The 15,673-nt window shown below is 40.6% G+C and overlaps 1 protein-coding gene across 5 annotated transcripts in view; it reads left to right on the top strand.

Annotated features, from left to right (window-relative positions):
* The first annotated feature begins 1,663 nt into the window (after positions 1-1,663).
* trioa (trio Rho guanine nucleotide exchange factor a) overlaps positions 1,664-15,673 on the top strand; it is an 88,721-nt gene continuing 74,711 nt past the window's right edge. For 3 of the 5 annotated variants that reach the window (XM_034124636.1, XM_034124635.1, XM_034124634.1), the window contains exon 1: positions 1,665-1,978. In XM_034124636.1, the coding sequence (XP_033980527.1) occupies positions 1,909-1,978 (70 nt within the window). In that variant the 5' untranslated portion in view covers positions 1,665-1,908. Of the gene's footprint in view, positions 1,979-15,673 lie in introns of all 5 variants that reach the window. The other 2 variants (XM_034124638.1, XM_034124633.1) reach the window with 2 other exon arrangements.

Genomic DNA, 15,673 nt, shown 5'->3' with positions numbered 1-15,673 from the left:
ATTTACAAAATAAAACCTATTTTCTGTGTATAAAAGACCGTAAACTGTCAAAGCAATCTTATCAGCTTTTGGTTAATTAATCCATGAAGTATTGATAAGCAATGAAGCCAATGATAATGACAGAGGACACACACATGTCCACACAAAGAGAGAACAGATAAAAACAGTCCACCAGGTGTGCTAAACAGTTATTTAAACAATTAATATAATATGCTCTGCAGTCCTCCGCTGTGTTGAATGAATACGTTACAGCTACAGGTCCTTTTTTCTATGTTGAGTTCCCAGTTAAAACAAATTATAATACTGTCTCATAAATAAATCACTCTAGTTGCTGCTGCTACATTTCCACTTCAGTTGGTTTATATACAAAACTGAAAGTCATATGGAGCATTGTGTGCAGTGCAGTGTGTGTGGGGGAACTGTGATGCTTTCAGTACTCAGGAGGAAACTATTTATTTGGCATCAGCTGAAGAGGCCCCAAATGTCACTTAGTAACAACCAACAAGCTGTGGATGATCACTGTGTAATAATCCGCAAGTAAGCAGCAGCATTATCCTGATTATGTTGGATCAGTAACACAGGCGTCAGAATAAATCCTGCTTTGACTAGACCGCAGACTTTCAATCAGTGCGGTGCAATCACTGGAAAACTGGACATCCCCTGCCCTGGCCCCTGACATGCACACACTGTTAGAGTTTCTTCTTTGGTGACTACTAGACCCAAGGTGTTAAGAAAAGGGCCTTCTGTTCCTATTTCATGTGTTTGGATAAAAGTGTTAGTTAAATAAATGTAATGTAAGAAAAATGAACCATGGTCACGTTGTTTATCTACAATAGCACAGTATCTTGTCCAAAACTGATAATTTGTATTATTTAATGAAGTGGGCCTGCTTTTTGTTTGAATTGTTTCTAAAAACAAACTATTGAAAGACAGTGAAGGATGGAACAATAAACAAGAAGTATGCTTTGTGTGAATACAATACAAAAACACAAGTTTCTTATTCTTATATTTTCTTCTCCAGCAGATGGCCTCAGTAACACACCTCAGATCACAAAGAAAATAAAAATAATTCCCTCAAACCAAACAGCTGACTTTTTCTATTTGAATTGTTTGTATCCGGGAGGTTTCACCAATAACTCTAGTCCTCCATGTACGCATGAGTAACATTCACCCACTTGCACAATCAACAGTTAATGAATCATAGTCTGTTAAACTTCCCTAAAACTTGATATTTTCCCATCAGTGACAGTGATGATTTGGCTTAAATAGACAATAAGCCTGTCATTGAGATAAGTATCACTACTGACAGCCATGGTTTGTTCTAATCCATGTGTAGTTTCCCTCCTGGTTTTAATATTCCATGCTTCACTGTCAGTGGTGTAAAGTAAGGAACATTTACTTCTACTCCACTTCAATTCAAAGGTATTTTTATGCTAATACTATTGTACTTTACTTGTAGTATTTCTACTCTCTGGTATTTTCTACTTTTACTTAAATACAATTTATGAGTACTTCTTCCACCCCTGTTCACTGTAAATCGGCTACACGGTGACTGCCGTCGGTCCTTGATGACCCACCGTCTGCTCATTTCCGAAAGCTTACGGAGATTCACCGAGCAGCGACCCCTCCCTCCCTCCCTCCTCCTCCTACTCCTCCTCCTCCTCCCCGCTACAGCTACTCTCCCCTCGGCTTCACTCCGAGGAGGAACCCGGTGCCCCCCGGCTGATCGTTTCCAATTACGTTACCCCAAGATGGAGGTTTGCAGATGGCACTGCTAGCTACTACGAGTCTCCGTGTCTTTAATCAAGCTTTTCTCGGGACAGAAGTGATTTTGTGCCATCTTTCTGTCGTGTGTTTTGGGGGATCTACTTGGGAGACTCTGAGCTCCAGGTCCGGGTTGTGGCAACCATGAGCTCCGGGGAAGGAGCGGAGGAAACGACGAAGGACGCTGGAGACATAGCGGCGTTCTTCAAGAACGGTAAGCCGAAAAAGGAGATGGATAGTCTGAGTAGTATTTACTGAGAAGCTGCTCCTCTTGGTGCACAAATTAGGGACATTGGGGGGTCGTACAGGGAAAAATAGGGATTCAAATGTCCAATTACTGTTGTGAATGAAGTGTACAACATATAGCTATGACTAACTTAGTCGTGGAAATCTCTTAAAATGTGTTTCTCGAATGCATGTATCTAACAAACGCTTCAGTATTTGATTCAGAGTGGTGTAGCCAGGGCAACATTAGCTAGATCGCTAATTTTCCAAGTTCCATCTTCGGACACCTCCCCTAGATTTGTCAAAGCTCTCCGTGTACTTTTCTTTAAAAATACATTATTCTGTGTTTTTATCTTTCCATGACACTCCTTAAACTCGTTAACACCACTGACAGGTGTGAAAATGAGGTTGTAAAGTGTATGTTTGACCCAGTAAATGTAAGAAAAGAGGAAAACACAAGGACTGCAAATTCACAATTGAATCCAAGCAACTTTTTCTAATTAAAATTAAAACGCAGATATAAATCCGTATATCTTATATTATGTTTTATATATCCAGTGCATAACATGTAGACGTTGCTGAGAGGAGGAAACATAAGCAGGTCAGAGCTGTCCGATAATGGACTTGGGTGTTCATAACTAGTTTCAATATTAGCTTCCAGTATTAGCCTGTGAGCTAGTGATCCTGAATCAGATTCAGCGAATCCTGGCTGTCTGCTTTGGTTAGCCATGCTAGCTACTTTAGCATCGCTAGCCTGCCAGTGAGTTGACAAAGCTCTCGTGTATCGGAACAGCTTGAATGTGTATTCAATACAAAACATAATACAGTATTGGTGTGTTTAAATCCACTATCCCAATGACTTATTGTTTGTCGTTTTCTGTGCTGTCAGAAAATAGCAGAACTGTGGAAGCAATGTAAACAATACATGGCGTGGCACATAGAGCCTGGGTGTGCACTGTGCAGGATAAGCTAGCTTTGCAACATAGCTATCAAGGCCAAAAAGGGCTGCCTATTATCAATAACACGGTCTGTTGGTTGTTATAACACCCGAGAATGTCATTGACAGTGATTTACACATGAACTATTGCTTATAGACATTATTATATGTGGGAAACTTGCATGTTCATGTCGCTAACATTAGCTAAGTAGGCTAATTAATCAGCAAGGACTGTGACTTGAAGTCCCAACACGGGCCTACAGTGATTTTTAAAGGCTGCAACAATGGCTCTTAAACGGGTTTTAAATGAGAATTCATGTGGTCCTAATAAAAATGAAGGGATCTGAGAAATATATAGATGTTTTTTTCTACCCAGCAGACTTTGCATTATGAAACTATGTTTAAGAATGTTTTATTTTCTATTAATTTCCATGTCCATATCAGTGTAGCCTAAGTGTTTTGTACAAAAATAACACAATATTTGTAATTGGAGTTTCCTGAGATACAGTTGAATGAAATAGTGATCCATGGGTGAATGCCTGTCTGTGAGCTTATGGGCTGCACTTGGAAATGCCAGATAACCCTCCAGCTATTTTCAGTGTCAGCTAGCAGTGAATTAGATCCGGTGCCTGTTGTCATGTCTGCCAGTGTCATCATAAAACTCCCCTCTCTTTGGCAGCTTACATATGCATTTAAAACAAGTTTATCCATGGATCAATAGCTGAAGCTTGTGTTTTATATGTGTAGTAGTAGTGGGGAGTTTATTTCTCCAGGTGACATTTGCATAAGTGTGCGATACTCAAATATGAAACTGTGGCATAAGAGAGAAATTGAAAAACAGAAACTAGGAATGCATTCCCAAGCCAAAACCCTGGCAGTTGAAATGCACTGTCACATGTGGGACCTTTTGTGGTGGAAGTTAGATTTTGAAGCAGAGTTGGAGGGGAGTAAACAAGCAGGAGAATGCAGAGTATTGACATCCAGCCTCTGGCTCCTGTGGTTTTGTGTCTAGCGAGATAATAAGCCACAGACGGAAGTTCAGTATCCGTATTGAGCTGATCCGATGGCTTCCTTTCATGGAGAGAGGCGAGAGGCATCCTGTAACTCACTTGCAGCCACACTTTGTATGTTTTGTTGATGGTGCACAGCTGCAGCCCTTCTGCCTCATTGTTAATCAAATCTGCTGCTAATTTGTTGCATAATTAAAAATGTTTAGATATGCCTCCTCTTATTACCACAGGGCCATCTGCTGTAGATTCATATTGTAGTTTAGAAATAGCTTTTTATTTACTAATAGAGCACTTAAATTGACTTTTTTTGGTTTGTTTAACAAAAGAAGTTACACTAAATTGTTTTTGTCTGTCTTACATTTTTCGAGCAGCAGGGGGGATCCTTCTGAAATAATTAAAAATATATTGTTGTTTAAATACAAAATAAATCTGTGTCTGTCTTGCATAAAAATACACTTTTATTATTCTGCTGCCAGTGTAAAAAATCACACAAATATTTAACAATTAGAATGATTAACATGTCAGGCCTGTCTGTACTTGAAGCATTCTCTGCCCATTACTCTCGCTACAGTAATGGACAGACCCGTACTTTGGACAAAGCAGGCCTTAACCAGACCTCTACTACATCTGATCTTAAACGAGATCTTAACTTAAACCTGACAGTTCATTGGAATCCATGTGTTTATGTCCTTAAACCTAAAAATGTCCCACTGGTACTCGGCTACAATCATAAACCATGTGTTGTCAAAATGCTATCATAAGCCGCTTGAGGACTTTAGGAGTATATGTTTTTTTCTCCAAAAACAACAGACCTTGTTAAACAAACCCCTAAAGCTACACTTAGCAATGATTATGTGTCACTGAGCAGGTCCTTATGTTAAATATGACCCACGTTTTTTCAGGTGGTACGGCTGATTATTGTTAGCTGCGGCCTTAGTGTTGTTGTTCTCCCCGAGAGAACCTGGCACCATCAGTACTACTGTTATGTCACTGAGCGCAACACAAGAGTGATTGACAAGACCACCTACATTTGGAGATAATGATAACTGTGAACCGATATTTACTGTACACAGCAGACTGGATTTGGCCAAGAGGGATTAGATTTTTGTTTTAAAGTACATCATCTGCCTCCATACCATGTTAAATGGCTGTAGTAACACTTTTCTGCTCTGTGTCTTGTTGGTACTACACCCAATCTGTAGTTCTGTAAAGTTTTGTAAAACTGGCACTGAATGCATTCAAACCATTTTTGTATTCTTTCTTTGCAGTCACATAGTATTTATATTATTGTCTGCACAAGCAAAACATACAAAAAACCCCCCCAAAAACCAGACAAGGGCTGTTTTCTATTCTGAGAAACAGAGAATACTATACAGGAAGTGCAAAAAGCAGTTTCTGTACAGTTTTTCAACTCAAACACAGTTTTAAAGTAAGACATCCTTTGTGAAACTCTTTCCGATTCAGAGTTCAACCCAGTAGTGAAACCACTACAGGCCTGCGTATAGTCTACCAATGGCTTTTGTGCAATGAGCTCGTTGGAAGGCTTCAGTGTCACGTTCTGGCTCCCCCCTCCTCTTTGTTTTGCTCGTGAACTTCCTCCTTATAGATCTAAGAATCTTGTTTTGACATGCACAGGTTTGAGTGTCTTGCCACAGGCTATGCTTTTCCATTCCCTGCTCCACATCTCTTTTTTCCATCCTTTGGCATTCCTACTCTTCGTCTTTCCCATGTCCTCCCTCTTTGCTTTCTTCCCTTCTCTCTGTCCGACTGCCTGCTGTCCTAGTGTTCGTTCGCCAATGTCTGCTCCATGTTTTCTCCCTCCCTTATTATTGTCGGGCCTTACCGTCCTAATGCATAATGACAACTCATTAAAAAAAATGAGCTTCCCCTCATCTCTCTCCCCTGCCTTCCAGACTGGAATTAATACCCCGGCCTCAGAGCTCTGAGACGGGGAGTTTTGTTGTGGCATGTTGTCAATCATCAAGTTATTATCTACGCTAAACATATATTTGGCTACACTGGTGACTAAGAGGCTGATGGAGTGTTGATTTCATAAAGTTATTACTTGTTGATAGTGTGGTATTCACAGTGGGGGAAAAAAGGCACTTGTAGTCTTCATGAATGAAGAGGTTGGGTTGTATGTTTGAATGAGCATTGCAGTGTACGTGTGTTAGTGCAAGAAAGGGGGGAGAGAAATCTGATCCAGGGCTTGCATTTATGACTCAGGCCCATTCACCCAGGATGAGGTCTGCACACACTTCCACACACATACACACACATGCACTCTACAGACTAATGGATATTGATCCAGGAGATGGAGACTGATTGGGCTCCCTCAGTAAAGGTTTCCTCCAGGCTTAAAGCTGCCAAGTCAGACACACAGCAGAGGCTAAAGCCCTAATGCTGTACAGAGCAGATTCTCTTTATCATCCTGTGTTTATGGGATGGAACTAAGCATAGGATTAGTGCATCACAGATCAATGCAAACGACTGATTTGAAGGGTGGGCTTGTTGTCACTTTGTTTCCCTTCCTTCTTGAAAACAGAGATGTTTTACCTAAGTACTTGACAGGTTGCTCTGAACCTGTGATCCGAGAGAAACTGATAACTCAAGATCATATTGCTTGGGAGAGACTGATTTTAAATTGGACATATGTTCATTTTCCATGCTTGTACTTTTTTTTGGGAGGGGGTGGGGTTCGAGATTGTCTTACATGTTATGCTAAAAAAACACTTTGTAATACTCTCTTTCCTGGATACACCTTTATCCACCCAATATCTATAACACTCAATTCTGTTAAAAAAATGTGTGTTTTCTGATCGAGGGCCTCCCACAAAAACCTGACTTTATTTACTTTCCGTCTTTTAAGCCCATATGAGCCACACCCCCAAAACACTGGATACAACATTTCCCACAGTTCAACTTGATAGCCCCTGATGGCATAATCATTTTATTCTATTCTGACATTGGAACGCTCCCTTCAGATTCACTAAAATCAACTGTTTTGTTTTCACAGGCTGATTAGTCATCTTCATTCCAAGTAATCTCAAACCCCTCAACTAAACCTCAGTTTTGCCACTTCCTATATTTGGTAGATTATGCTTTTAACACAGACTGACGAGACCGATAAAAGGTCTTTTATATGATATATGCAATTTTACACCATTATATTTATCTAATCAATTGAGAGCCTCATACATCTAGGAAGATATTAAAGGATGGTCCAAATTGGTATTGGTGCAGATACTGACTGTCTTAATTAATTGATACTTTTAAGATAAAAACAGAGGTAGAACTGCGCTGCAAAAAAATGTCAGAGCACAAAAATCATCGCATTGGAAAGAAACATTTAAGAAGCTCCAGCTGAGTTATCAGGGGTAACTCTTTTGGACACTCAGGCGTCATGTGCTCTGCAGTACGAGGGGCTTCATGATAGTCAGCCTCTGTTCTGTCTCAATTGCTTTTCACACTGACTAACACTCATCCATGCTCTTTCTCTGATTTGCCGTTAGCACTGACCCTGGTTCTGTCTCCTCCAGCTCGTCTCCTCACTGTCTTTGTATTGTTAAGGTCACGCCGTACTAACATCTCTCCCACAGTGAGTTCCATTTGTACACACATGATCAGCTGCAGATTTTCAGGTACCTCACACACACAGCTCTAAGTAACTTCTCTATTGTACAAAAGGGACGAGCAGATTTAATAAATGGAAGCCATCTGGAGGGAAAGATGATGGTTATGAGTGTTCAGTCTTTTATTTAGCCAGGCAACAATGAATGGAAAGCTCGGGTAAAAAGCTTTTTTAGAAAGGGCTGGAGATTAAGATGAAAAATGGGTATATGAAAAACCCTCTGCTCTAACTGTTTCCTTTATTGTGGCATACACATATGATGTTTCATTTAGAAAGCCATTCAACCCATAAAATGAAGCACAAATACTCACTGAACACATGGTAACAAGATGAGCCGTGCAGGCATCATTAGTTTCTTAGATCATCATGTCCTTATAAACACATTTTCTGTCATACACTCACATTTCTGTAGAGAAAATGGCTAAACAATGGTAAAGAAAATGGATCTGTGAGGAGTAAATAATTGAAGTTGCTCTCATTTTCCCATGAGAAGTTGTGTAAACGCATCATCTTTCTCATGTCTAATAACGGGTGCAGGTACATTAAAATTTAAAGGCAGATTACAGCTAGCCAAGCATGCCAAACCTCCCCCCACCCATCTGCTGTGAGGTCAGTGTGGGAGGGAGGATTGTGATTGTGATTTTTCTTTTTTGTTTGAATTCTCATCTGTTGAAGGCCATGGCAGTGGGATCCACATGTTGGTCAATCATTAGCATTCAAACCCAGAGTTGCCAGACTTGGTTTAAAGAGAAGAATGACATGGCAGATCAGGATAAGAGCACGTAGTCTGAGACGTGTTTATTTTGAAATGACAGAAACGACCTGCTCTTAAAGCTTAGAGAAACTTTTGGAACCTGTCCTGGTTTCACTAATACAGCCAAAGCAGGCCCAGCACATACATGCAAAAAGCTATTGATCTCACACAAAGGAAATTGGATTAATACCAGCGTTTCCGCCAGGGGGGCGTCTTGCTGTCATGTGACGCCCTTACTCAGCTCGGAACGCCCTGAACTCGAGCCGAGGGCGTCCAAAAAAATAAATAATTTGAGAGAAGATCGAGTTTTTATCGCTTGAAATGACAAAAAGGAAAAAGGACAAGGACATCCCTCTGTTGGAGGCGCAAAGGAGTCTGGTGGGATTATTTTCACCGCCAGCAAAGCGTGTTCCTGTGACGGAAAGTGTACTGCCGGCGAGCCTTGACGGGGGGTGCTAGTGGAGCACGCGCGTGAACTGCGAGCGCCGGAGCCTCGCAGCGGCGAAACTGAGGCTCCGTGGTAAACTGTGGTAACATGAAGAGCCGTTTAGGAGCCGAAAGAGCCGGCTCTTCTTAGTGAGCCGAGCCAAATGATCCGGAATTCCCATCACTAATACGTAAAGAGATAGTATCTATAAGGGACGGCTCAATTCAAAATTCAAGTCACGTGACACGACGTCACCCCCCCGGGGTGGACGCCCTCTCAGCCCTGGTCTGGCAGAAACACTGATTAATGCAACTGATTCAGCAACTAGTCATTTAGCTTTAAGCTTCATGTTAGCAAATAATTGCCCATTTTATACGCTCAACAGATAGTAAACGTAGCATCATACGCATTCCTTGGACTGTAGATGCAAGCCATATTCACTGTACTTTTAGCTCTGTGTTTGGCCTCCACCAACTGTTGAGATAAATGTCAGACTTTTTTAGCTGCTATATTCAACACTTTTTTCCAAGCTAGTCTCAAACTTTGTCTTTCTGTTGGTTCGGAGCAGTTGGTGTATAAAAAGGATGCTGAGAAAGTGAAACTAATCTCTAAATTTGCATCACAGATGGCAAAAAAAAAGGCTTTAAAGACTCCTAAATGCACAGCAAAGACGTACGTGGCAACTGGGTTTAACATTTTGCAAACACATTCAAATATAGGTATTCGTGGAATCCATTTTAAATGTTAAATGATTGATTAAAGCACCTTTTTATTGTTAAACCCGATGAGTTTTTCAGAAACTTCATTTGTATTCAGTTGACTTTTCTTGGAATACTTTTGGTTGAATACGTTCTTTGCTAACCTGATGCCAAGTTTGCGCAATATATCATCCTGCTCAAGGCATTTGCTGCTAATGCGTATCATTTCACAGGCTTGTCAGGACTGGGCATCGGGGTCGTGTTTACTTTGGCATTAAAATGATCCACACTGTTTAGTGGACATAAAATTGAAACCTGTAAACCACAATCTACTAATATATATAATGCAGACCAGGTAGGATTCAGTTTTAATGAAGTGAAATGTTAATTGTTAAGTTATTGAGGCAAATAGAGAAATAGCTGACACAAATACGTTTTTTGGGGACTGCCATGGTACTAAGACACAGATTGGGGTCCAAAGCAGAAATGGTCGGAAAACCTGACCCACAGATGTCTGGTTAGTCTAAACGCAAATCTTTCAATCAGGACATGGCCAGAGAAGCCATTAAGTCAAATGAATGACAGAGCTGGAGTCCTTTTGTAGCCCGAAGCATGTATGATGTCAGCGTTATACCACAGTAATACAACCCTAAACCAGAACAAAAAGCACCAGATTGCATTTCAGGGAGAAAAACATTCACTTCCCTGTCAGATGCTTGCAAACAAGTTTTGTGTCTCTCTTTGTTAGTAGATATGTTATACATGGTAAAAAAAACGCCCTGTAACAGTTTACCATGAGTTTAGTGTATGATTTGAAAAGGACATATCAATTGATCCTCTATGCTGCAATAAAGTCATTGCAGAAATGGGTTAAAGGTCCCCTATTGTACTGTTTTTCATCCCTCTGAGAGATATTTGGTTAAAAAGAACACAATGGTGCTCTAGGAGGAGATTCAGGTGATAAGGTGGGGGGGGGGGGGGTTACCTTGGTTGGTGATTGACTAATGGTTACACAATCCCAAAAATCGTTATGACATCACAAAGTGGCCAAAATCTGATCAGCTCATTTTCAGACAGGTTTTTATATAAATGGATCAGGACAAAAAGTGAGAGAATCTTTTTTCCTGAAACTTCCAGAATCTCTTTACACAGAGGGGACACATGTTGATGTATAAAAGACATGAAAAAGTGGATTTTGCATAATAGGTGACCTTTAAATTATATTTCCATAGATACATATGTTACTATTAAACATGTATCACTGAGAATACAATATTTTGATGCCAGAGAGTCAGTATTTTATAAATAATCTAGTGAGCAGATTGCAGATCGTCTTAAAGGGTAGGGAGTGTGTGGGAAAACAGAATGCCCAACGACTGTTTTAACAACAAATCTGCTCATTTTAACAGAAATGCTATATATACAAGATTATTGGAAAGCAGAGCTATGCACCAGCAGCACAAGCCCCTTACCCTGTTGGTGTGTGAGTGGTGGTGGGATGTTGTCAGCTCTAACAACATTAGGCATGTTAGAGGTGAGAGTTCATTGGATTACACGGGTTGACCTAATCTGATCTGGTGTTTATTCTCTGGGATTACTTTGTGTGTCTCCTTGTAAAGGCGTTGAGGTAGAGAGGTGCACATGTTTGCACACATGCACACAGAAAAACAATACTAAAACAATACTTTTTTTTAATACTTTGCTTTAAGGAATATCTACTTTCCCCTAATCCCTACGCAAAAAGGTTTTGGGATGTAGCCCAAGATCCGACCACTTTCGTTTTCAAGGGAGTATTACGTGCCAGATTATTGGTTGTTGGGAATCTCTGTTTGTTGCCAAATAATTGCCCCTAAAACCACAACATTTTAAACTTTTTTTTTAACGGATTGATCAAACAAGACATATGGATGTGAGTTTTAGATGTTCTGGTAGGTGGATTTTACTACCTTCAGACAGAGCTATGCTAACTGTTTTTATCTGGTTCCAATCTTTAGGCTAAGCTAAGTTAACCATTATGTCTTATGGCTGTGGCGTAATTTTTTATATACAGGTATGAGAGTCGTTTCTCTTGAGAATAAATTAATCAAAGGTTACATCCCAAATCTTGAACTATTCCTTTAAATATTGTGCATAATCAAACTTAATGAAGTAGAGTATACAATTGTTAACACTTTAATCAAGAAGTATTTGATCAAAGAATTAGCACAAAACTATTATGAACTTTCTTAACCAACTTTCAGGACTTAGTTTATATGTAACTAAGTGCAATAGACATTTTTGGGAGGGTATCAAAGACAGTATTAAACAATAAGGCTGTGTATACTTTTGAGGCCCCATTAACAGTGTAATTCAGAGAAGAATTATTCATAATAAAGACTCTTTCTGTGCTATGTTAAATCCTGCTTTTGTGTACACCAAGAAAGGCTCGGTTGGCAGTCTAATCACCATGGTAACAACAGCCACCATGTCTTCTGGGTCTTTACTAACAAGCCTATGTAAACTGGGTCGCCAAAGACACGTGCTATCATTAAAGCTTTACCACACACACACACACACACACACGCACACACACGTTTCCACCCTGACACAGACTAGATAAGACCAAAGGTCAGCTGATAAGAGCTCATATGGACGTTCCCTTCTATGGCCTCGATGTAGGCCATTGAGTTGAATGGTGGATCGTGTGCTGCATTTGGATGCTTTGAAAACAACATTTTTACACGTGCTGCAACTTTAATTCACCTACAAATCACATAGCTGTCAATCAGCATACTCAGGGCAAGCAGAGCGTGAGGAATTTAGAGATGAAAAGCATTGAGGGGCAATTTGCTTTGGCTAGTAATATTTTGCGCTGATGGATAAGAGGTATTTAAAAGTAAAATATAATAATATCAAATTAAGTCTTTCAGTCAATTAACAAGGGAATTTTAGCATTAGGATGTTTGTCAGATGTGTAAATAAGAGTGTTTGGCTTGTTCAAATCCCCTCTCAGGAGCCATTTTAACACACACACACACACACACACACACACACACACACACCTCGCCTCTCTGTGTCTTAAAAAGTAGCATGTCCCACTTTTCCCTCATCTGCTGTGCTCTTCGTCAGTAATCTCTCCGGCGTGATAGCTAATTGGTGTGAGCTCGGGGAAAATTTGCCGCCCCACCGCCGTCTTTTTGAAAACAAGCTGGAACGAGAGAGGGAAAATCGCGGAGGGGGCAGAGAGGAAAATAGAGGGAAGATGGAGAAGATGGGAGGTAGGTCGCGAGGGAGGCGGGGTACGCAGGTTTACAATTGGCCGCGAAGTCACGTGTGCTGATAACCATTTTCTTAACGCATTCTTGTAAAAGGAGCATAAACAATAAGTCTTACAGTGTGTAAATGATTTTATTATCCTCTCAGAGGGAAATAAGGAAGTCTATTCAGCTCAGGTGGACGGGAGAAAGTGAAAGACGGAGCGAGAGCGAGACCTTGGAAAGATAATGAAGGGAGGAGGAGTGTAGCTGTGTGCCAAGCTGTGTTAACAGAGTTTCTACTGGTTCATGAAAGAGGTCGGTAAAAGAATTGAATCAGCTTGTAAATTGATTAGGATCAGTGTGAAAGATTTGCCAGGATGGCCTGTTCTCCTATTTTGAAAGTAGAAAGCGACACGCAGAGAGATTGAACCAAACTAGGACAAGTCCTGAAAGACCATTGTACTCCATTTTTCTTTGGGTCTCCAGTGTATTCAAAAGTGCAATCTCACCGTTGCCCTCCCCATCTCGCTCACTTTCTCTTCCTACTTTTCTCCCCTTTTCTCTCCTGCTAAGGGCCGGGAACTCAGGGAAATTGATCCACTGTAAACCTCACAGTCAGTGGCCTTTTGTGGCCCAAAGCAAAGGCTATGGACCACTGAGTTCCTTGAAAGGGTCCCAGAGGAATAAAATTAAGAGCAGTTAAAAGCCATGGTCTTTGGTCCTGATCTTTAGGGGAGAGCCAAGCTTTTTTTTAATCCAAAGGAGGACTCTTTTGCACCTGGGATCTCAGGAGAGGGCAGATAACAACATGGTTCGACAGAAAAATGTCAGTTTTCAGCATTAGGACTGAAAACAAGGAGTAGTATTGGTTCAACAAAACAAAGAGTTTCACAGTTTGTATTTCTTGTCCTATCGTTAAGAAGAATATTGATGTATTTATCTATCATAGACATAGTGAGTCAGCCAAGTGTTAATCTCGCAGCTGTTTAAGATTTAGTCTTCCTAGTCTGTTTGTCTTTGGATGAAACCATCTGTGCATTTCCTTGCGTTTTGGTACTGATGTATTCAGTCTTCTAACTGGAATGAAGAAGAACTGGCTAGATTCAATAATCAATCACTTCAGGGTTACAGAGACACACACTGTGACTGTCGGACCAAACAGAACGCTTGTTTAAGTTCAAGAATGACTGACTGAATGTGCGCTAACTTGCAAAATCAAACTGTGTTTAATGTGGATTGGCCACTTCTGACGGATCCGCTAAATTTAAGATCAGTATCACAGATCTGGATCCAGGATGCTGGATTGCTTCATCCCTAGCAAGGAAAAAAAGCAAGTATATCATGGTCCTAAGATGTGGTTAAAGGGGAACTCCACCAATTTCATGCATTCATTCTGATACTTTTAGAAGAAAATAGTACAATTCCACAGTGTTTTTTATTTGATTTTAATGTTAGAGTCAGGCTGCATCCAAAGTAATACGTTTTCTTTTTAAAACACAAAGCTTTTGCTATACACACACCCAACTACCGAAATACTCCAGCTTTCTCAAAACATCTAAAATGACGACTTTTGAAAACTTTTGCTGAGTTCTAGTCTGGACAGATGGTAAAAGAGATTTTTTAAATGATGATGCAGACACATACAAATGCTTCCTTTTTGAGTCTTCTTTCCTGATTTATCACACCCCTGTCACACAACCTTTCTCCTGAATAAAACATCAGCCTTGACTAATATTGGTAAATGTAACATGAATAATAAATTACAAGCAATTTTGTTGTTTTAGCTAGCAGCTGTTGCGCTGTTGGATAGATTTGCATCAATTACCCTGTCCCATCAGCCCTACATATTGCACACGAATGCCCAGATTACCTGAAAAACAATTCTATATGCGATTTAGGTGTGTTAGTATGGACCAAGACTATTTCTGAAATGATACCAAAATGCTTGTGAGACCGATGATAGTTTTTGCTCAAAACATTAGTGTGGTTGAAGCCTAAGAATCTGACCGGGACCCTTTCTCTACCTGTACCTCAACGCCTTTAATCAAACCTAGTTAGCTGTGAACTGCTGACCATCATAGCCGAACTATAGCAACGAGAGGAGCCCCAGAAAAAAATGGCTTCTATAGAAATCAGCACAGATCAATTTCACCGCTCTAATCACCTTGTTTGACCAAGAGGTTATCTCTGGGAGGCGAAATACCAACTTATACCGAGATAACAAAAACACAAAAGTATTTTATTATCATCTGAAGTTCAATATTTCCTACCACTTGACATCCTACAAGTTTCGCTCTCTCCACTATTATCTTACCACCTACAGTTTTTACCTGGCACCAACAAACTCTTAAAAGGGCGATCCCTCAGGTAATATATTGTGAAATGTGTTGTTCATGGCCCTTGACATTGAAATGTTTGCTAAACCCCAACAGCAGTATCTACTCTCTCCAAAGACAGCCTTGACAGCAGGGATATTGCTCATTGTTGTTGTGCCTCGCTCGCGCCTCATTTTTAGTCAGTGTGAGCCAGACAATAGGTATGTTTAAATGAAAGAGGGTCTTTCCTACTGGCGAATGAGTCAAACGATGAGTGTGCCTGCCGAGAAGGGAAAGGCAGGGGCCCACAGAAAGGGTGGTCTTGTGTTAACGTGGGCTCAGAGACAGAAGCAGTGTGTGTCGGGACAAGAGGGAGCTGTCTGCGGAGGGGAACTCAGTTTTGGATACAGTAAAGCTAGTGTTCAACAGAGAGGAGGTCTAGGTGAGTTCACTGTAAGAGTGTTTGCATGTTTTGGAGAGGTGGGATGTGTTATGGGATTGTGACCGTTGCATTTTAGCTCCTCAACGGTCGTTGGATGTGTGTCTGTTTATCCAAATAGCTAGGCTGATGTTTTTAGTGGTGGGCTTATCCTACTATGGTCTGCAACAAAATTGTCTTTGTGTGTGTGTGTGTGTGTGTTGTTGAATTCAACGGTCCCATCTCAGAGGAAAGGTC

The sequence above is a fragment of the Trematomus bernacchii genome, unplaced genomic scaffold, assembly GCF_902827165.1.
Source record: "Trematomus bernacchii unplaced genomic scaffold, fTreBer1.1, whole genome shotgun sequence".
Taxonomy (NCBI): domain Eukaryota; kingdom Metazoa; phylum Chordata; class Actinopteri; order Perciformes; family Nototheniidae; genus Trematomus; species Trematomus bernacchii.
The sequence above is the reverse complement of the archived record's forward strand: the minus strand, read 5'-3'. Positions and strand labels throughout refer to the sequence as shown.